The sequence below is a fragment of the Zosterops lateralis genome, assembly GCF_965231275.1.
Source record: "Zosterops lateralis genome assembly, chromosome: 13".
Lineage (NCBI taxonomy): Eukaryota > Metazoa > Chordata > Aves > Passeriformes > Zosteropidae > Zosterops > Zosterops lateralis.
This window is the reverse complement of record NC_139773.1, coordinates 2,858,037-2,878,046: the sequence shown is the minus strand read 5'-3', so window position 1 is coordinate 2,878,046 and position 20,010 is coordinate 2,858,037. Positions and strand designations below refer to the sequence as shown.

General features: G+C 55.5%; 2 protein-coding genes across 5 annotated transcripts; one reads left to right on the top strand and one right to left on the bottom strand.

The window, feature by feature from the left end:
- The first annotated feature begins 769 nt into the window (after positions 1–769).
- Positions 770–7,295, top strand: SENP8 (SUMO peptidase family member, NEDD8 specific). Of its 2 annotated transcripts, none has more exons than XM_083871206.1 (2): positions 770–839; positions 4,873–7,294. In XM_083871206.1, exon 2 carries the CDS (start codon positions 4,901–4,903, stop codon positions 5,537–5,539), a length of 639 nt encoding a protein of 212 aa, XP_083727332.1. In that variant the 5' UTR covers positions 770–839; positions 4,873–4,900; the 3' UTR covers positions 5,540–7,294. The 2 variants fall into 2 exon arrangements, with proteins under 2 accessions (XP_083727332.1, XP_083727333.1); XM_083871207.1 differs by lacking the exon at positions 770–839 and adding an exon at positions 1,253–1,344 and having other exon boundaries at positions 4,873–7,295.
- A 1,108-nt stretch (positions 7,296–8,403) lies between these two features.
- Positions 8,404–19,424, bottom strand: GRAMD2A (GRAM domain containing 2A; the record flags this gene model as incomplete). Of its 3 annotated transcripts, none has more annotated exons than XM_083870990.1 (12): positions 19,194–19,424; positions 16,698–16,836; positions 15,957–16,014; positions 14,549–14,621; positions 14,364–14,467; positions 13,697–13,795; positions 12,706–12,777; positions 11,797–11,859; positions 10,579–10,735; positions 10,210–10,309; positions 10,009–10,116; positions 8,404–9,543 (listed from the first exon to the last, which is right to left on the bottom strand). In XM_083870990.1, exons 2-12 carry the CDS (start codon positions 16,799–16,801, stop codon positions 9,540–9,542), a joined length of 942 nt encoding a protein of 313 aa, XP_083727116.1. In that variant the 5' UTR covers positions 16,802–16,836; positions 19,194–19,424. The 3 variants fall into 3 exon arrangements, with proteins under 3 accessions (XP_083727116.1, XP_083727115.1, XP_083727117.1); XM_083870989.1 differs by having other exon boundaries at positions 16,698–16,811; XM_083870991.1 differs by lacking the exons at positions 8,404–9,543; positions 19,194–19,424 and having other exon boundaries at positions 10,005–10,116; positions 16,698–16,886.
- Positions 19,425–20,010: the final 586 nt, after the last annotated feature.

The following is a 20,010-nucleotide window of genomic DNA, read 5'->3' as shown; positions in this document are numbered from 1 at the left end:
TGGTTTTTCCACGTTCTGGGTGCGCAGCCCGTCCGTGGCGGAGGTGAGCGGGGAAGCCCCGGGCACGGGGGCCGCGTTACCGCACCGCTCACCCGCCGGGCTCGGGAGGGCCCCGCGCCGCCGGGGGGACCCGCCACAGCGGGCAGACCCCGCCACAGCGGGCAGACCCCGCGGCGCCCGGAGACTCGCCCTCCGCCGCCGAACAAAGGCTCCCGCCGGCCCCGCGGTGCCCCGGCGGGGATCGCCTCACGCCCCCCGCCCCGCCGCTCCCCCTCGGGCGGCACCGGAGGCCCCCGCCCCGCCGCTCCCCGCCGCTCACCTGGGTGTCGGAGCGCGCCGCATCCCTCGCCCGCCGCCGCCGCCGAGGAGGAGGGGGATCCCGAGGGTCGTCGGCTGAAGGAGGTCGGTTATGAGAAGAGGTCCCGGGGGTCTGCGCTGAGACGGGTCGGTGCTAAGGAGTGTCCCAGGGGTCGGCGGTGAGGAGGGTCCCGGGGGTCGGCGCGGAGAGGGATCGGCGCTGAGGGAGGTGCGGGGGTCGCGGGGCTCGGCGCTGAGAGGGGTCCCGGCACGGAGCGGGTGGGAACGGGCGCTCCCCGCGCTCCCTCCGCCGCCGCCGCTCCCTCCGCCCGGGCGCTGCCCGACTGCCCGCGCGCGCGCGCCGCCCTCACGCGCCCGCCCGGCGGAGGCAGCAGCGAGGCGCGCGCACCGCCCCGCCCCGCCCCGCGCGGACACGCCCGGTAACCGCCCCCGGACACGCCCCCTGTCGTTGCGACGCGGCCGCTTTACGGCAGTGCCCGGTAACCGAGCGGCGGCGGCGGCGACGGGCGATGAGGCGGCGGGTGAGACCCGGGGAACACGGGAGGGGACGCGGGGGCACACGGCGGGACACGGCGGGACACGGCGGGACACGGCGGGACGTGGTGCCGGTCAGGTCCCGGCGCCGGGCGCCATGCCCGGGGGTCGCGCCGGCCGCAGCTGTCGGGGGTCGGTGCTGGCCGGCCTCGGGCCCGGAAGCTTCAAGCCCGCATTTTAAGGGGAAAAAAGGGTAAAATGGGTAAAGGTGTGTTACGGTGCTGTGCGTGGTCTCTGCTCCCACCCCAGCCAGGCCCTGGCCCTGCCCCTGGCCCGGTGCACTCTCTCCTGGCCCGTAGTTGGCGTTTATTCCCATCAGACAGCGGTGGGATGAGCGAGGGGCTCCCGGGCTCCGGTCCGGCTCAGGACAGGCCCGGGTCAGCCCGGGGCAGCCCCTCGCTCCTCCCCCGTGGGGCGGGGGACACTCCGAACCGCCTCCCCGGACCGGATTCCCACTCCCGACCAAATTCCTGTCACCTCCAGGACTTTCAGGTAAGTTACATTTCCTCTCCGTGTTCCTACGGCCCCCTCGATTACACCCTGTCCGGGAGGTGAGAGGTGAGTGACCGGGTTCGGGGTCAGCTCTGAGCGGGGATCCCATCGATGCCCATCCCGGCCGTGCCTCTGGGACATTCCCGGTGCCATTGCTCCTCAGGCGTTCTGCTCGCTGAGGGGTTTTGTCCTGGTTAAACTCCCTGGTTTGGTCAACCCCGTCCCGAGGAGCAAAAACCATTGGGTTGTTCCTGTGGCTCTTGGTTTCGTGCCCCGGGAGATGCTGTGACACCAAGAGAGGTTCTGAGCTCAGCTGCAGTCTCTGGTTTGGGGAATTTGTCCAGAACAGAAAAGTTTGGGCATAGTGAGTATGGAGCTTGGAGGATTTTCCTCTGATTTCAGCGATCGTGGCCTGTTGAACCTTCAGAAGTGGGATGTTCTTGTATCATACAGGAAATAAAACCCACAGCTGCAGAGAGACTATTTATATTTAACAGAAAGGTGGACAACTGTGCATCTGTTCTGGTTGAGTTGTTTGATTTTCCCTGAGTTTCTCCTCTGGCTCTGTCAGGAAACACATAAATCCAGAGATTCAGGTGTCACCCAGCCCGGGTGAAATTAATGTTCCATGTGTGATCTTGCTCCATTAACAACTATCCAGACATGGTATCTAAACTCCATATTTCAAGGAAAAGTGAACAGAAAATTAAACCATAGAGTCTTTTACTCCTGATCTTTAAAAGGTAAAACCTTCTCTGTCCTTCCTCCTGCTCCCTGATAAAGGCTGTATTTTTTGTCTTCCAGGTGACCATTTTCCTATTTACCTCCATGTTCTTTAAATTAGGAACAGGACTCTAGTGATGTGTCACCTTAAACTATTCACTCTGGATGTTCTTAGCACCTTTAATTTATTAAAATGGACTTTAGGAATCTGATTCATCCTTAGTCCACACTTCCTTTGCTCTGTCACTGCCTTTTTACACTCAGTTACTAAAGAGTCTCATTCCTTGGCTCTCAAGTGCCTTCAACAATTACCTGCAGAGGGTTGTTGTAGTTAATGGTGTGAAAATTACAGGTTTGGAGTGTTTTTTGGTCAAGTGTTGGAAAACACAGGCTTTGGGTCTGCACACAAAGGAGCCCCATTGGTTTATGGATTGAACTCACACTAATGTCAGCAGCTAATCTGTGAAATTATTATAACTTCAGTGAGGGAAACTTGACCTCTTGCCCTGTTGATGCAACACAGCACCATTTTCTAATCTAAATGAAATGATGGTGTTGGTATTGAAATGCTCCTTTCTCTCTCCCTGGTTTCCTCGTGTCAGCATTGGAAATGGGGCAGCTGAAATCCCTTGGAGGAGCTGAGGATTCCAGGGAGTTTGCACAAATTCCAGCTACTAATATGCAAATAAAACAAACCAGCAAGACACTTGTTGGCAACCTCCAGCAAATGTTGCAGGCCTGTGCCAGTATGAATTCCTATTTTTATGGAAACTGAACAGAGCGTGCCTGCGCCTTCAGGAAGAGAGTCCTGGCTGTGGCTGAGCAGAGCTGCTCCCACAACCCACGTCAGGATTTCACCCCTCCTCAGAGGTTCAGATCCACGTCCTGGCTCCTCTGCAGATCCATCTTTAGCTCTTATGGGAGGTTCTCCCCAACAAAGCCACCTCACCAGTGGCTTTTCACAGCCCCACGTTATTTTGGTCCTCGCTGCTTACCTGACCTGGCTCTGAGGGAGCCTCCCAAGGGTTTTCCTTGGAGCTGCATGTGGTGAGTCATCCCACAGAACTCACAGGCAGTTTCACAAATACCAGATGGCAATAAAATTAAAAGTAGTAGCTAGTGGCAATTAAGCACTTCCATTCTCCTTCCTGACTTGAGGAACCTGCCAAATGTCATGACAGGAAAAAAAAAAGGCAATGATGTTTCTGCAGAGTGGAAAATTAACAGAGCACGGGACACATGCTTCCCTCACCCTTAATCCCATTTAGACTGGAGTGGAAAGCTATTGGCTGTACTGCTACATGTCCAGGAGAAGATGAAGCAGAAAGAACACAATGTAAAGGAAAATTTGGGACATTTCATGGGCACATACAAGAAGTATTTCAGCAGTGCCCATGTTAAACCCCCAAACAGGATGTTTGGAGGGTGTCCAGATCTTTAAACCAGGCTATATTTGGGCAGGCCGAGGAGTTACTGGGATTCTGTTTGTATTTCTTGGTTTTATACTACCAGGGTTTGCACCACGAGCTTGGAAATAGTTGTAGCTCATTAAGGTCGGAAGCGTGTCCAAATACCATTGTGTTTGGCTCAGCATAAACAGGGGCTGCTCCCTTCCTCTGGTGACTCCTGCTGCCCGGCATCCCCGGGATCCACCAGCCACACACCAACCCTCACTGCCTGTTTCATGCCCCAAACACTCACCTCGGCCTTTCCTTCCGACGTGCTACACACAGACCATGGCTCACGCATTTTGTTCCTTGCCAAGATTTTTGAGAGATAAATCCCTTAATTTATGCATGCCAGGCCAGGAAGGGTTATTCCTCATGATTCATGTCACAGTAAGAAGTGTGAACCTACTTCTTCCTAAGAGAACACTCCATTTACTTCATTCCTCTTTATCATGATGGAAAATTGGTGACTTATTTATAGTGAATCATATTAAAGTGATCTTATCATTCTGAGCTTTCACACGAGGCTTTTGGAAATCCGAAGGTGTTTTTGTGCTGCCTTTGGGACAGAGGAGGGAAGGGTGAGGCCAAAACCAGCTCCATGTCACCCCTGTCCCAAGCTGTGGGATTTCCAGCCCTGTCCTGGCCAGGAAAGGAGCTAGGGGCTGAGGATGCATCACAGCACTGAGGAGCCCAGAAGGGCTGCAGGGTGTCAGAGCTAAAGGAAAACCAGAGTAGATAGAGGGGCTCTAAATCAAATTTCCCTATGGAAAATCTCCTAAATCCTACTCTGGCTATGTAGAGAGTTGTCCTAAAGATTCCCATGGTTGGGAACTGCTTTGTTTGTGATCTTGTCTTGCTTTGTTACTCCTTACTCAAGGCTGTGCCTCCTGTGCTGGCGGCCCAGCAGGTTCTCCTGGAACAGGTCATGCCTCTGGCACAGAGCTGGGGCACTCTGTGCTTGTAGAAAGGGACCATATGTCTGTCAGACAGCCCAAAAAGGTTTTTATTTAGGGGAACACCTGTGAGGCAAAGAACTCCAGTGCTTGTCGCTGCACAGGTAAAACACTGAGGCACCCAAATATCACCTGATTTCAGGATCATTCCTGGTTTCTGTGCAGGAACTGCTCTGAAACTCCTTTGATGTGAGGTTCCTCAGGATGGAAGGTTGATCTCATTGCAGCCACAGTAGTTTGCTGCTCAACCCAACACTGTGTGTTCTCCATCTACTCACAGTCCTGCAAATATCCATTTGGGAATCCTGGGCTCTCGCTTACTGCTGCTGGGAAGGAAGGTGAGGTGTTTGTCGGGCTGTCTGATGTCCCAGGTGTGATCCAGTTCCCTTTCTCGGTTGCAGCTCTGGCGGTTCCCTGGAGCAGCGCAGGATGGATCCCGTGGTTCTCAGCTACATGGACAGCCTGCTGAGGCAGTCGGACGTGGCCCTGCTGGAGCCCCCAAACTGGCTCAACGACCACATCATCGGCTTTGCCTTCGAGTACTTCGCCAACCAGCAGTTCCAGGAGTTCAGCCACCGTGTTTGCTTCATCAGCCCCGAGGTGGCTCAGTTCATCAAGTGTGCCCTTAGTCAGGAAGAAATAGCCATATTCCTGCAGCCGCTGGACCTTTTCCACAAGGAGCTGCTGTTCCTGCCTATCAATGACAACTCCAGCCAGGCCGCTGGGGGCACCCACTGGAGCTTACTGGTTTATTTCAGGGACAAGAAGTGCTTCGCCCACTACGATTCCCACAGTAAATGCAACTCTGTCCATGCCAAGCAAGTGGCAGGGAAACTGGAGGCCTTTCTGGGAAAAAGAGGGGGCAAAGCCACCTTTGTGGAGGAGAAGGCGCCGGCACAGCAGAACAGCTACGACTGTGGGATGTATGTGATCTGCAATGCCGAGGCTCTGTGCCACGGGTACTTCCAGGGCCGGATGGAGCCTCTGCTGCAGCTCCTCACCCCCTCCTACATCACGCAGAAGAGGTCGGAGTGGAAAGCTCTCATCACAAAACTGGCACAGAAGTGATGAGGATGCACCTCCAGCCCCCCAAAAACTGCCCTCCCAGTCCAAGAGGCAGCACCCCCAGTGCCTGAGGGAATGCCCATGCGCAGGATTGTCCCAAAGAAAAAGAATGTAACCCCTCTAGCATGGCTACACCCCCCAAACACCCCGTTCCCTCCAGGAAAAGCCTTATTCTCCTCTCAAAATCACTGGCCTTTCAACTTCTAAGGACGAGAGTCACTTTGCTTTCAAAGAAACCCTCTCCATGGTAAATTTTTACAGTAATCGCTGTGGCAAAACAGGTTGCTGGAGACTTCTCCACCTGTGCCCAGCAGGCAACACACCCTCATTAGGTGGCTTTAGTTAGCTCCAGGCATTGTCCTTCCAAGCCAGATTTAGCAAATGCTCTTTAAACCCAAGCCCCCGAGTGCTTTATCGTGGACAGTTCTAGTTTGTGCCTCCTGCTAACGGTATCGGAGCAATGTGGGATTTAGCAGCCAGGATTTTGTACCCCTGAAAACCTGACCTTGAGATGTCACTACAAAAAGATGAGAGTGCAAATTAAATGCTACAATTAATTTAAGAACAGGGCAAAATCAAAGTCAGTTTTCATCAGCCAGGTGCTCCTAGGCCACACAGAGATGGCATTTTTTTGGTCCCCCGCCCCTGCTTGTTCTTACTGCAAATTAAAACCCGACCGAACTGCTGGAAGATTAATAGGAAGCTGAGAAAGCCAATCCTAGGAAAAGAAACTTAATTGAGATGAAAAGCAACACTCACTCTTTGAAGTTTGGGGTTTTTCATTAGGATTTTAGGTCGTCTCTGTGCAGGGAAGGTTTGTCAGTGCTCCCCAACCCTTGTTAGCGGTCGCTGCTTTAACACAAAACCAGTTCTGTTACTTGAGAGAAAAAAGAACTGCACCAAGGAGAACAAAAGGATAGAGTTTGAGGTATAAAAGCCAAAGATAACTGTGGGCTCCTTGAAGTCCTTAATGCACTTCAGAAAACTTAAACACTTCTCTTCCTGTGCTGGATGATGGCTGGGATCCTGGAGTGGATCCTCTCCTTAAAGACAGGCTTAGCAGTGTGGAAAATAAAAATTAAACTGAGATGTCATTGCAGGATAAGGAATAATCTCTCACCTGGTGAGAAGCAAAGAGCAGGTTGCTCAAGTGGTGTCTAGCAGAGCAACCACACCCCTACCTGAGAAGGGAAATCCGGGTTAAATAGAACCCTTGAGGAAGGATTGTTTTTAACCTGGAGCTCTTCACCGTCGGTGTGTGCAGCAGCACAGCACTGAGGGGATTGAGGGCTTCACCTCCCTTGCCCGAAGTGAAACTCAAGAAATCAGCCCAGACTGCCCCAAAACACCCTCATGGCAGCACTGGGGCCTGACAAGGGTTGGCGCTGTTCCCCTCCCTCCCAACACTGCCTGGACAGGAGAGCAGCCTCCAGCACCAGCCCTCCCTGGAAAACCTGCTCAGCTGGAGCCAGAAAGGGATCCAGCCACTCGCTGAAGGGGATTCCCTTTGGACTCTGAGGGGCTTTGCCAGAGTAACGTCACTGCCACTCCCAAATTCAGAATAAAACTCAGACCAAACTGTGCTCCCCGCTGTCATCCAGTCCTTGGTGTCCCTGCTGATGCTGTGGCACAGAGTATCACAGCATGAGGGCTCTGACTCATCCGTCTGACAGTGCCCTTCTGGCTGATTTAATCTCCCAATCCTATTTTTAGAGGTTGGCTTGGGCTGGGGAGGGAGGAATACGGGACGGTGGGTGTGACATGGGGAACAGCAGTGGGATTTGAGGGCAGGGGCTGTGCTCATCCAGCATCACCCTGTGCTCCTCATCCCTGTTTCCAGGCCAGCAAGGTGAATTCCCTGCACCCAAGGCTTTTACATGGCATTTCTCTACAAAAAAGCAAATAGAAAAGCAATTAGGCTCAAGCAGGGCGTCATTGGGAGAGCCAACATGCACCAAACCGGGTGGGCAGACACAGCTGGGAAACAAAACCTGAGCCTTGCAACCACATCCCAGCAGCAGGGACCCCCCAAAGCACACTGGGGGTTCATCCCAGTGCTCCTCCAAACCTCCTACTGCACTCATGGCTTGTCCCACTACTGGCTTTAACCAAAGAGTCCTGAGAGCAGACTGCATTCCTGGCTCGGGCTCAGCACAGGGACCCCCAGCACCTGCTGTTGGAGCACCCAGCAAACACCAGGCTGGGCACATCAGACTAACCCCGCCCCAGTCCTCAACCTCTGAACCTCTTTTTGGGGCCAAAAGCCTCACTTTGAGGATGAACCCACTACAACTTGTTTGTTAGAAAAACAACCTTAATCCCATTTCCACTGGGCAAACGAGCTGGGTGAGTCCCTGGCAGGGACAGGATGGCGCCTTTCGTCCTCCAGGTCACCCACGGAATCAAAGGCTCCAACAGCCCCGTAACTCCAGGGCTTTGAAGAAACCAGACCATTCCCCCAGGCACCCCCGGGTGCTAAATCCCGCCCAAAACAGGTGACACCATCCCTGTCCACACTGAAATAGTGCCACCGTGGTTTTCGAGTGGGGGCATTTTCATGCATTCTGCTGCATGGGCCAGGCTGAGGAAAGAAGCGGAATTTTATGGATGTGCAGGGAGAAAGAGGAGAAAGAGGAAGGCTCATCCTGCCCACCCCAGCAGGGTGGGGCTGTAATCAGTTCCCTCCCCGGCAGCGCTGTCCCCAGGGTGGCCCTGCCACCAGCGCGTCACATCCCGCAGTCTCTGCTGCCATCTAGTGCAATAACCTCCTTGGCCTCTGCGTCGGGAGCATCCCTGTCCCCTTGTTCCCGTGAGAGGATGGGCTGTCCCCATGTGATCCACATCCTGAAGGGACACTGGGACAGCACAGGTTTGGGGGTGCCCGGTTTGGGGGCTCACAGCCTAGCACCGCTGTGGAGGACGCTGGTGAGAGACAGTGATGTGCTAGAAAATCCTGGGTTTATTTTCGTTTCATTTAAAAGCCGTTCCAAGCCCGGAGCGAGCAGTGAGCTCTTCCCTAGGGCGCCAGGATTTGGCCCCGTCAGCACTTGTAGTTCCCAAAAAACCAGGAAAGGAAACCCAAAGGAATCACATGGATATCACCTGCCATCCCAGTGTGCTCCCGGGGGGGCTGCGGGACAAATCCTGCGGGACAAATCCTGCAGCACTCAGCTCCACGTGGTGACAAGGTTAACACAAACCAGGGCACAGACAATGCACTCCAGGACATTCCCCAGTGCCAGCCCTGGGCTCCTTTCCAACGTCTTAATGGGACGAGCAGGATTAACAAAGTCTACTGGTGCCAGGTGAAGAACTCAGCGAGGACACCTGGTCTGGGGAACCTTAAAGTGCTTTACAAGGGACACACACACACATACACCCCCTTCTCTGAGCCCAGTGCTCCAGGAGAGAAGGGCTGGGGGGCCCTGGCTTGTACCCTCACCTTGTGAGGGGGATAAACGACACCCCACAGGGCTAGTGGGCCCTTTCTCCCCATCCCCACAGATCCCTGTCTTCAGGGCCATTCCTCCAGGCACATTCCCAGGGATATTGAGACAGGGACAAACAGGTGGGTTCTCCCAGAGCAGCAGTGGCAACTAATCCACATTTCTGGGGGTTCCTGGTGAGCCCAAGGTCATCTTGTAACAAGAAAAAACCAAGCCTCAAATAAAAACCAGCATCCATTTTAGCAGCAAGTCCTAAGGGAAGATCCAAGTGCTTGGCAGCTCCGAGCCATTGTCCAGTGCTACAGCACAGCAGTGTCCCAGGGAGAAAACAGGTTTCCAGTGGGATGGGGAGTTGGCACTGGTGGTCAGAACCTGGCTGGAAAGTCCCAGCAGGAGCGAGTGCCCAAAGGAAGAGAGAAAATACTTGGTCCCAGTTTAGCAGCTGAGAGAAAGCCGGACCACGTGTAACAGCCACAGTTGGGAGGACACAGCACCAGGATACGTGGACAGGGTGCCACCACCTCAGTGTCCATCCTCAGCCAGTGCCCAGGGAACGGTCACCTGCAGGTAGGGTAAGATGAGATGAGTGACTGCAGAGGCTCCAGATCCCAATCCCAATGCCTTCTGATGTCCTCAGCCCAAGGAGATTCCCCTCCTGTCCATCCCATGCTGATGCCCATGCCCTTGGCCCCCAGGCACAGCCCAGCTCCAACGAGATGTCCTGGTGCTTCCTACAACTGGAGAACCAGCCCCAAATCAATGAGGAAACCTCTTCCCAAACTCCAGAGTCTCAAGGACAGCAGAGCTTCCCAGTCACTCAAACCAGCAGTTGGTGAGACCTCTGGTGTGAAGGTGGCACTGTGGGTTCTGTCACTGGCCAGCCCAACAGCAGGCCCAGGATAAGGGACAAACCATTCCTCAGACACATCACAGAGCAGAGCCATTCCTTTTTGCACCCACATTCCCTCAAGCCCTCCACTCACGGCACGACCTGTGTGTCCCAAAATGTCCTGGAGGGTCCCTCACCTCCTGTGCCCGCGGGAGAGGTAATCCCGGTTCAGAGAGCAGAGCTGCTGCTCCAGACGGAAGATGCGGAATGCCAGGTACGAGGAGGACACGACCAGGAGACAGATACTGAGAGCAGAGGAACAGGCCAAACACCCAGGTGAGACTGAGACTGACATTCCCAGTGCCCCCCCAGCTTCCCTGTGCCCTCAGCACACTTACAGCACGATGAAGATCTTCAGGAGTTGGTAGTCAGAGGGTCTCAGCTCTGCCACACAGCTCTGCTCCACCTCCAGCTCCTCCTCGGTATTTATTGCACTTTCTGAAAGCAAACTCAAGTCAGCAGCACAGCCACACTTGGCTGATGCTCCTGCTCCTCCAGCAACCAGGAAACATCAAATATTCCTCCCTCATGGGCTCAGACCCTGCAGCCAGGAGACCCCAGCCCATCCCCAGGACTCCATCGCTGACTCCCTGCCTAATCTGCAAGGCAGAATTCCCTTGCACCAGAGCAGAGGATGGAGGAATGCCCTTTTATGGAGGTTATCACCCAGTACCATGTGGAGCAGGGCACAAACCCATGTCCCTCACCCGAAACCAGTGGCTCCTCAGAGGTGAAGGAGCTCTCCTTGGTGCTCAGGCTGCTGACAGAGGCCCGGTGGATGCACTGGTAGTTGGCATCTGGCAGTGACAGTGACAGTGAGGTAGGTGACACCTTCCTCCACTTGCCCTCTGGGACAATCACTTCCTGTGGGAACAGTTCAGGTGAGCCATGAATGAAACCAGCAGTGCCACAGGTATGGTGGGGCCAGATTCAAACTCAGACTTTACAGCATCTCCATGGAGCACTAGCACATTCAAAACATCATCCTGAGGGAGAGCTGCTCTTCCATGATGGCTCCATGGGAATGGAGCAGGTTTCTACTACCATAGAAGGACCTGCCCACACACCCCACACCTGCCCCAAATACCAGCTGCTGCCTCCTCCACCCCTTGAAGCTCAGGGCTGTCACCTGGAATTCTGCAGCATGCCCCAAATAGGGAAAAAATGTGCCTCAAAAAGAGAACAAAACAAGTGGGGTGGCAGCTGGCACAGAGAAGGGCTCCCTCAACAGAGAGTTCCCAGGGTTGGAACTGCCAGAGGGCTGCATCCCACTGAAGGACTGGGAGATGCTGCCAGATCAGCCTGGGTCACTCCCAGTTCAGCCCTTGAAATGAATCTTTAACCCCTGGAATGTCACCAGGCCATGTGTGACATGCCACTCATTACCCTCTGATGCACCCCAACTGTCACCTCCTGCACCCAGCCTGAGGCTCAGGACCAGCAACCATGGAGGACACCCTTCTCCAACGGCTGCAGGATGATCTGGCCCCCCCATGCTCCTGGATCATGCCACGGTTCAGCCCTCTCCCACCATCCTACTCATCCTGCAGATTTTTGGATAACTCAGCCACATTCCCAGCTGTGAACAGCATCCACCGCCTGGGAGCGGAGTGGCGGCATTTTCCACATCACTCTGAAGTTTTTCTGTCTATAAACAGACAGAGTCACTGGCTGTGCTCAGCTGGGTCCTCTTGACCCATCTGCTCCTGCCAAGTCTGGGGATGAGGGTCCCAGAGGACAAGCTATGATGGCAACAGGCATGTCCTTGCACAACCTTTGACACCAACAGAAGAACCGACTCTCTCCCGACTCTCTGAGCAGCCACCAGACAGTGTCAGACCCACCAAGGGGAGCAGGTGAGCCCTCTCCACCCACAGCATGAGGTCAGGGCGTGTCTCCTGTCCCAGAGCTGCCCTGACCCTCACCAGTGACACGGAGTCCGGCTCCTCCGACAGCTCCTTCAGACTCAAGCTCTTCTTACTGGAAACCTAGATGGGGGAGAAAGGATCAGGCATTACAGGGCCACCTCTCCCTGCTTCAGCCTCAGCCACAGAATGGAATTTGGGCTTTTCTGCTGAGACTATGAAGAGCAGCTGCTAGATCTTACAATCACGGGGATTTGGGGCATGAGGAAAGGGCACTGCATCACTGCTTCCCATCACCAAAAAACCAGTGGGGCATGGTTGGGCCACAGGCTTCCATGGACAGGATAAAACATCAGGGGGTAAGAAAAACAAGGGTGCATCTGGGCAGAGCCCAGCAAAGAATAAATCCCCCAGTTTGGCAACAGGGTTGAATCAGCCAAATCGCTGCTCTGGCACAGCTGGCACACACCATCCTAGGCAGGGCAGGGCTCCTGCACAGCTTTCCCACGTGCTTCAAAGTCAGGGAGAAGAGGTCCCCAACAGTCATCCTCTCCAGCTCAAGGGCTGATGGATGTCTTCCCCCACTTAATTTAAATTCTTTTTTTACTTTATACCGTTTTTCCTCCCCTCAAAACTTTAGATCTGGGCAAAAGGCATCAATGTGAAGAGTGGCAGAACTAGTATTACCACTGGATTATAAATAATTCATACCCACGCCCTGAGAGAGAGCAGAAACTCAGGGCTCTGCCTCATCCATGACCCAGAAAAGCCCACAGGGACAGAACGTGCCCAAGGCATGCCTCCTGCCCCTCTTCCCATCCCTTGCTGCCGAGTGAGGATGCTGGGAATTGGAGAGAGCTTTGAGACTAGTCCAAAGCCTTGGAGGCAGTGATGAGGAGCTGTGCTCAGCCCAAAGGGCAGGTGCAGAGCCTCAGGGCCATGGACACAGTAGGACAAGAGTGAAGGTACCTGCAAGTGAGTGCAGACTCTCCTCAGGACATCATAGACACTGTCACGAGAGATGAGGGATACAAAGATGTACTGCAAGAGAAAGAGACAAGCTGTTGGGAGAGATTCCCCCACCCTGAGTCCAGTTCTCCACAGGCAGGGACAGGCAGAGACGTCATGCCCTTGAATCTCCCCGTTTTCAGGAGCCACGTCTCCCCCACAGGCATTTCCCTGAAGAGTTTCCCTGCTGTTATTTTTGCAGCCTGCTAAAACCTGGACCAGATTTTTTTGGGGCCAGTCTTGCTCAGTTACTGTTACTACAGCTTTCCCATGCTCAAATCCAGAGGGACACGGCAGCAAATGGTGCCAGGACCTATGGAAAACATCCCCAGGGATGGAAGGGACAACGGCCACACTCACCATGCCTGACACAGAGTCCCTGGGTGATGTGCAGGGCAGCCACACATGGCTTTGAACGCCCAAATCCTGCCCTGTGCCACTCCCTGCTAAAACCCACCTCCCAAATTCCGCAGGAATAACTGGCTCCCAAAATCCTGCAGGAACAACCCCCTCCCTGGCAGGGACAGGCAACACACAGTGCTGGCAGCAGCACCCGGGCAGGCAAGAACTTGGACACGCTACATCAGTTCACTGCAGCCAATAACATCCAACAGAATTTAAAAGCTGGAAACGCAGCCCTGTATCCAAGTTTTCCACCAGCTCTGGCTGAATGCCAGCCCAAACCCTTTCCCTGCTTGTGTTTAAGGAGTTTAAAGGTTTTACGTGAGCCTGGCAGGGATTTGTCAGGCTCGGCCGAGTTTCACTTGGGCTTTGCTTTGTCCAGGAACAAAGTGAAATTCAGGAACAAAAGCAAAGCTGTGGTGTTTGCCCTGGCTGGCAGCCAGCACAGAGAGCAGAGCTCCCTTCCTAACCAGGGACGGGAATCACTTCGTTCGCTGCTCTCAAACCACATCCAGCTTAGACCTGGGCATGTGCTGGGTGCTGGTGTTACCTTTCTGCTGGCAGTGGTGGTGATGGCCAGGCCGTTGGGCAGCAGCCGAGCAGTCTTGTGCTTCTTTATCAGCTGTACAGACACCACTGGGATCACAACCTGCAGGGCAGGAACACAGGGATGGACACAGCACAAGCATCATCCAGCCAGCCTCCCTAAGACCCACCAAGAGAGCCCCCTGTGCAAGCCCGAGGAGGGTGAAAAATAAGGCAGGGTGTTATTTTTGGCAGGGTAACTTTGCTGAAACCTCCAGCTTCCTTCAGGTATTTGTTTAAAGCATCACATATAAATAATTCAGTCCTTCAGCCCAGTTTTAAAGGAAATCATCTCTCCCCAAGATCCCCGTCAGCCACAAGACTAATGGGGAAACATCAGATTGTAAATCAAGAAGAAAAGCCAAGAGAGATTCAAATCTTGCCCCCCCCCCCCCCAAACCTTTGATCTTCCTTCAAGCGCCATTGCAGCTGGCAGGAGGTTTTGCATCAGGGAATTTTAAACCAAACCAGTATTTGGTTTCCCCAGGCTGGTAGCACAGGTCATCAGAGGGGGAGGCACAGCCCTGCTCCCCTTCCTACCAGAGGCTTCTGTTGGGGATTTTGATGGTATTTGGGTGCAGGAAGGGATAAGCTGTGCTTACAAGCCCTGAGGGACCAGGGTGCCCACACACCTTAATGTCCTTCCCAAAAAGGTTTGCGTAGAAGCAGAGCCAGTTGGGGGAGATGTAAAGCCTTCCCTGGATGAGGATGTCTCTCTGGAGAGCGCAGGAGCAAACTGCAAGGCAGAGAGAGAGCCGTGGCAATCCCTGTGCCAGATCCTGCCACCTCTGTGCCCATCCCTCACCCTGCCACCCACCTTTCAGCACGCTCTCCTCCGTCGGGATGTCCTTGAACAGCTTGTGGTACTGGGAGTTGTACTTGCTAGCAGCCTGAAAGAAAAGCAGAGCAAAGTTATCCGGTGACCTTGCTGATAAGGAGACCCAAAAATCCCTCTCCTGCAAGAAAACCTCCCCCTGCCCGCACCCGGGACCGGCGCAGGGGGGTCCCACCGGGCTGGGAGCGGGAGCCCCGACGGATTAGAGGAAGGCTGCATGATCCAGCACCCGGCGAAGGCTGTGCCATCCTTCCAGATGAACATTTCCCTTAATATCTACGGAGGCTGCCGAGCCTCTCAGTGAGGAGCCGGTTTTCTGCCGGGCTCATCCGCAGGCAGTTTATTTTGCCCAGCGGTTTCTCTCCTCCTCCTCCTCCTCTCCCCTTATCCGGGACACGGTGACAACACTTGCTTTGCGCCCATCGCGCCGCGCCATCCAGCTATTTATATTCCTGGTGCTGCTTCAAAGCCTGCCGGCAGCCGCGGCAGGAGGCTCGGCGGGTCGGCCCCGAAACGCTCCTGCGCCAAGGTAAAGCTCCAGAGGGCTTCAGCTCCTTCCATAAATCCACTCCACTGGTCCTGCAAGGCAGCTTTGTGCCCCCTGGCCCCCAGGATGTTCCCCCGGGATACAGCTGTCCTGTCCCACAGCGGTGACAGCCGCTCCCCAAATCCCAAGGGGGGAGCTCCTTTGCCAGGATGCAGAGAAGGCTGGTTTGTGGCAAAGCCTTCTGCCCACAGGAACAAGGTCACCTGTGCTCTGCACACCTTGTCACAGGATGAACTGGGCCCTAAGAGGATCAAGGCTCAGCAGCACCTGGAGCTGGCTGACACCTCCCAGAGGGACACGGGGATGGTGGGGATGCCACTGGGAGCGTTCCAGGAGAACACGGAGGGCATTACCACTGAGAAACACACCCTGGTCCCAGCACAAATCCACTGCTGGCCCTGTCACCCTCCCAGATGCCTCTGAGGAAATCAAAAAATGGTTTTCTCCTCTGTTTTCTTCACAGGGAAAGACAAAATGCCGCTTCTTGTCACTCCTTCCCCTTCCAGAGCACCTCTTATCTGTAGATGGACCAAAAACATCTAGTTTGGCCATGATTTGAACAACCAAAGGATTCAAATGGACAGAAATTTAACTGCTCTCATAGTCAATATTTCCACTTTCTCCTTCGCTCTAGATGGAAAATCCTGGAAGCATTTTTCAAAGCAGAGCAGGGGCCACACAAAACCATCACCAGGTCTCCTGAGATTAAACACAGGAGGCTCTGCCCCACGTCAGAAGCTGCCTCCAGCTCCTTCAGCCCACCCTTGAGACCCCAGGTGGGCTCCTCCTGGGGCAACAGGCTACAGTACACCAGCCTGGTCATTCCCACAGCCCAAGGCTTACCACTTCCCGGTGGCATTTCTTGATGTCCTCATCCTTGAGGGTTTCATTCAGGCGGAGGCTGGAAGGAAAAACGATAATCGCCAGGTAAGCAAAGAGCCACAGGTCTCTCACCCACTCCCTAAAACACGCGTGCTGCAATATGAGACATGAAAAAATGGAAAGGACTTAAAAGAGACCCCAGGAAGCCACATGTGTCTCCATGATTTATCGTGGCATTGGGCATTGCTGAGGCTCAGTACTGACTGTTGAGGGCTGATCTCTGATAAGAGCCAGTGAAGGCACCAGCACCAAGGTACCTCACACACAGCCCAGCTGCAGGAGAAGGAGCCCAGAGCTGACCTGGCAGCAGCTTGGGACAGGTTAGGAGCTGGAAATGTGCAGCTTTGGTGGGGCAAGGACTCCTGAGGGAAAACAGAGGCAGGAATCTGGGAATGTGCCTGAGCAGGAGGATGGACTCAGCTTTGGCTGTGCACAGGGACATCCATCCACGTCCATCCCATGGACAGATGAAAGAACAAACCATGGAGGGAGCAATACGATACCAACAGCCTCAGCAGTGGGAATACCATCCCCTTCCCCAGACCCTTTTCACCTCCCTGTTTTACACCCAAATATTTCAGGGAGGAAACAAAGTTGGGCCCCCCCTTGTTGGCAGGCAGTATTCAGGGCTCAAAGACAGCAGGAATGCCACAGCAGGAAGGAAATTCAACCACAGACAGACCCCGGGATGCTGCTCCTCACCTGCTATCGAGGGAATCCAAACTCTTCTGCTTGTGGGACACCTCCAGCTTCTCACGACCGTGCCTGGGCTCGGGGCTCTTCAGGGGAGCTGCCTTCTCATGCATCGGCGTGGCACTGCAAGAAGACACCTGTCAGCCCCCTAGGGAAAGGGGAAAAATGGGTCTGAAGCTGTAAATCTGCTCCCTTCAACCCCAGCCTGCACAGAGACCTCAGAATGTGCCGCTCAAGGACAGCAAGAATATTTCTGCTATTTCTCAAGTCACGTGGAGAGAAAAAAAAAAAAGCCATTTTTCTGCCAGGGACTCCCCAGTGCTCACAACAGAGCAGCCAAATTGCTGCAGCTCCCTGGGATAACACCCTCCAAAGCAGAGACTTTCCTCCTTAAGGGCTGGAAGTTGGGGTGGGAAAAACCACAGGTCTACAAAACCCCTTGGGGGGATGGATTTCAGCCAGGGTCTGCTCCTCTTGGTTGGCAAAACACCATCTTCCCAGGGCAGAGCCATCACCAGGCAGGTTAGAGCCGGTTATTTACCAAAGGGAAAGTTATCAGAGGTGCTTATCAGCCACAGCAGGTAAAGTAAACACAGGCCCAGTGCTGAGGGCAGGTTATCACCTGGCAAGCCACAAAGGTGACACTTCCACCCTCGGCAAACCACCACCGGAGATTGCTGCGGCACTGGCCGCCAAACAGAGCACGATCCCAGGGGACCGGTGGCACAGCAGAGCCAGCAAACAGCCACAGAGCCATGGAGAGGAAATTATTCCAGAGAAAGCTCTCAGCTCACTAGGCAGGGGGTGGTGCTGGGGCAGGTGGGGCGCCAGCAGGACAGGATGAGCGCCAGCAGGCGGGACAGGCAGAGCTGGAGCACATCCCGGCGCCTGCGGGGATGATGCCATGGCACTGCGGCAGGGCCCAGGCCGAGGAGCCAACCAAACTTCCTACACTCCAACAGCGGCTCCTACGCCACCTGTACCTCCCTGGATACATCCTGCTCCTGCTCTGAGGGGCTCATCTGAAGGAAAACGCATGGAAGTAATCCCCCCTGACTCGGGAAGAGCCAGGATAGGGGTGCTCGATCCCAGCTGGATCTCGGCCCAAACGGGCTGAGAGCTGAAGCCACATAAGCCCCCACATCCCCACAGCCCTGACCAAAAGACTGTCTGGGTGCAATGGAGCCCACCTGACTCCCAGCTGGAGGCACAGGGAATGCTCCCACAACAGGTGACACATACACGGGGGCACAGGAAAACCGAACAGAAGCTACTGGTGCTGTGCGTTTGGAAACAGGCTGGGAAACAGCTCCTGGATCCCCACAGCCACTGTTGGCAAAGACCTGCATGCACAGCTCTGGAGCACTGCAGGGATGGGATGGACACACCAAGGCTGTGGGGTTTTAGGAGCTCAGGTCAAAGGATGTGTCAGGAAGGGAAAGGAGACCTTACTGACAAGAAGAACCAAATTAACATTCCTTGGCATGGCACCAAAAGGTGTTTTTCCTGCCTGACTCCTCAGGCATCCACCCAGGGGATGCCATGCTGCCCTGAAGCTGAAACTCCTATCATGGAGGTACCAAAGCCTTCATCTGCCCTTCTCCAGTGCAGGAAGAGAGGCTCTGACCTGATCTGGAGCCTCCTCGTCCAGAGCTCAGCACTCTCTGGCTTCCCCCACGTCATCCCTTAAATCCCCAAGCGCCTGCACTGCTTAATCCGGGTGAGCGGATTTATCCCCAAGTGACGCTGACACCGAGGGGCACCACACAGGGATCAGGGAGAGGCAAAGGCATCAGAACCCCTCTGAGGTCACCAAACACACAGAAATCCCCTAAAATGAGGAAAAACCCCACAGCCTGAAAAGCATTTGGAAGTGCTGCATCTTTGTTTTCTCTCCCTCTCATGGGCACCATCAGGGACAATTCCTGGGTAAAATGATCCTGGGCACAGTGCTGGCAAAGGGATGATCCAGGGAGAGTCTGGGGGTTGTGAGGGGCATCCACAACCTCAGTAAGGACATTGCAGGAGCTGCTTTGTCTCCTCTGTCCAGATCTTGCTCCATCCTGGCTCCTAGATGGATCAGGGATACACATCCATGCTTAGGGAGCACAGGGTAAGTTTGGGCTGCAGGCACAGGGAGGTTTCCCTTCCCAGAGGTGCTTCCAGTGCCAGCACAATGAGGGAAACACTTTCTAGCAACTCATCCTGTCACCCTCCTCAAAGAATTTGTTGAGCAGGAAGCTGCTCCTGAGGTAAACTCACCATCCCAAGTGTCCCAAAATACAAGTGGAACAAAACCAGACGGAATTCAGAGCTCCTGAGAGGAGGCGGAGAGGGTGGGTGTAAAAGTTCCCAGCAAAGCAAAAACAATCCAGCGACCTGGTGCCCCTTTGCCCATTCCTGACACTCCCTCCCCGCCCACACCGGCTCCCCGAACCCCCGGGGTTTGCCAGGCGAAACCCGGGGCTTCTCCCTCCCACGAGATCGGCGTATCCCCTCCCTTACGCGGCGCTGGGATCCAGCCTGGAAAAGGTCCGGCGGGAGCCCCTGGGTCGACGAGCGACTTCCGCTGGTTGCCGTCCCCGCGGCCGGAGGAGCGCTGGGGAGGCCGGAGCGGGCCGGGCCGGGGTCCCGCCTCCCGGAGAACCCCGGGGGGCTCAGAGGCGGAGGGAGGCACCGGCGAGCGGGCGGCCGCGGCCACAGCGAGCCCCGGCGGGATTCGGCGAGCTGCCCTTGGTCCCGGCGTCCAAGGTCATTTCAGTCCCGCGTGTCGGAGCTGGAGCGGAGCCACCCGGGGATGCTGGAGGGGAACGGCCGGAGCCGAGCGGCGCTGGCAGGAGAGAAGGAGGCGCGACGTCAAGGCCGGAGGGAGCCCCGCGTGTCCCTCCCGCGGTGTCCCCGGTGTTCTCCGCCCCGGGAACCGGGGAGGCACGGCCGGGACAGAGCCAGACCCCGGTCCCGGGGTGTCCGGGGCGCGGGGTCTTACCGGGAGCCGCTCCGAGCGCCCGCGGCACGGAGGGAGCGCGGAGGGAGGTGTCCCCGGCCTGACGGGCCGTGCGGGCACTGCGGGTCTCGGCCACCGCCGGGGCCGCGCCCGGGGCAGCCCCAGCGCAGATCCATCCCATCCCATCCCATCCCGCCCACGCTCCTCAGGAGCCCCTCGGGCGAAGCCGGCGGGTCCCCGGCGGGCAGCGACGGGACTCCTCCCGGCCCGGCTCAGCCCAGCCCGGCACGGCCCGGCCCGTCTCCTCAGGGAATGGGCGAGGAGTGTCGGTGTTTCCGCGCTCCCCTCAGCGCGGCGCCCCGGCCGGGACAGGCCGAG

What these genes read in the sequence shown, in the direction of transcription:
- SENP8 (XM_083871207.1), top strand. Translation starts at nt 4,901, where the DNA reads ATGGATCCCGTGGTTCTCAGCTACATGGACAGCCTGCTGAGGCAGTCG.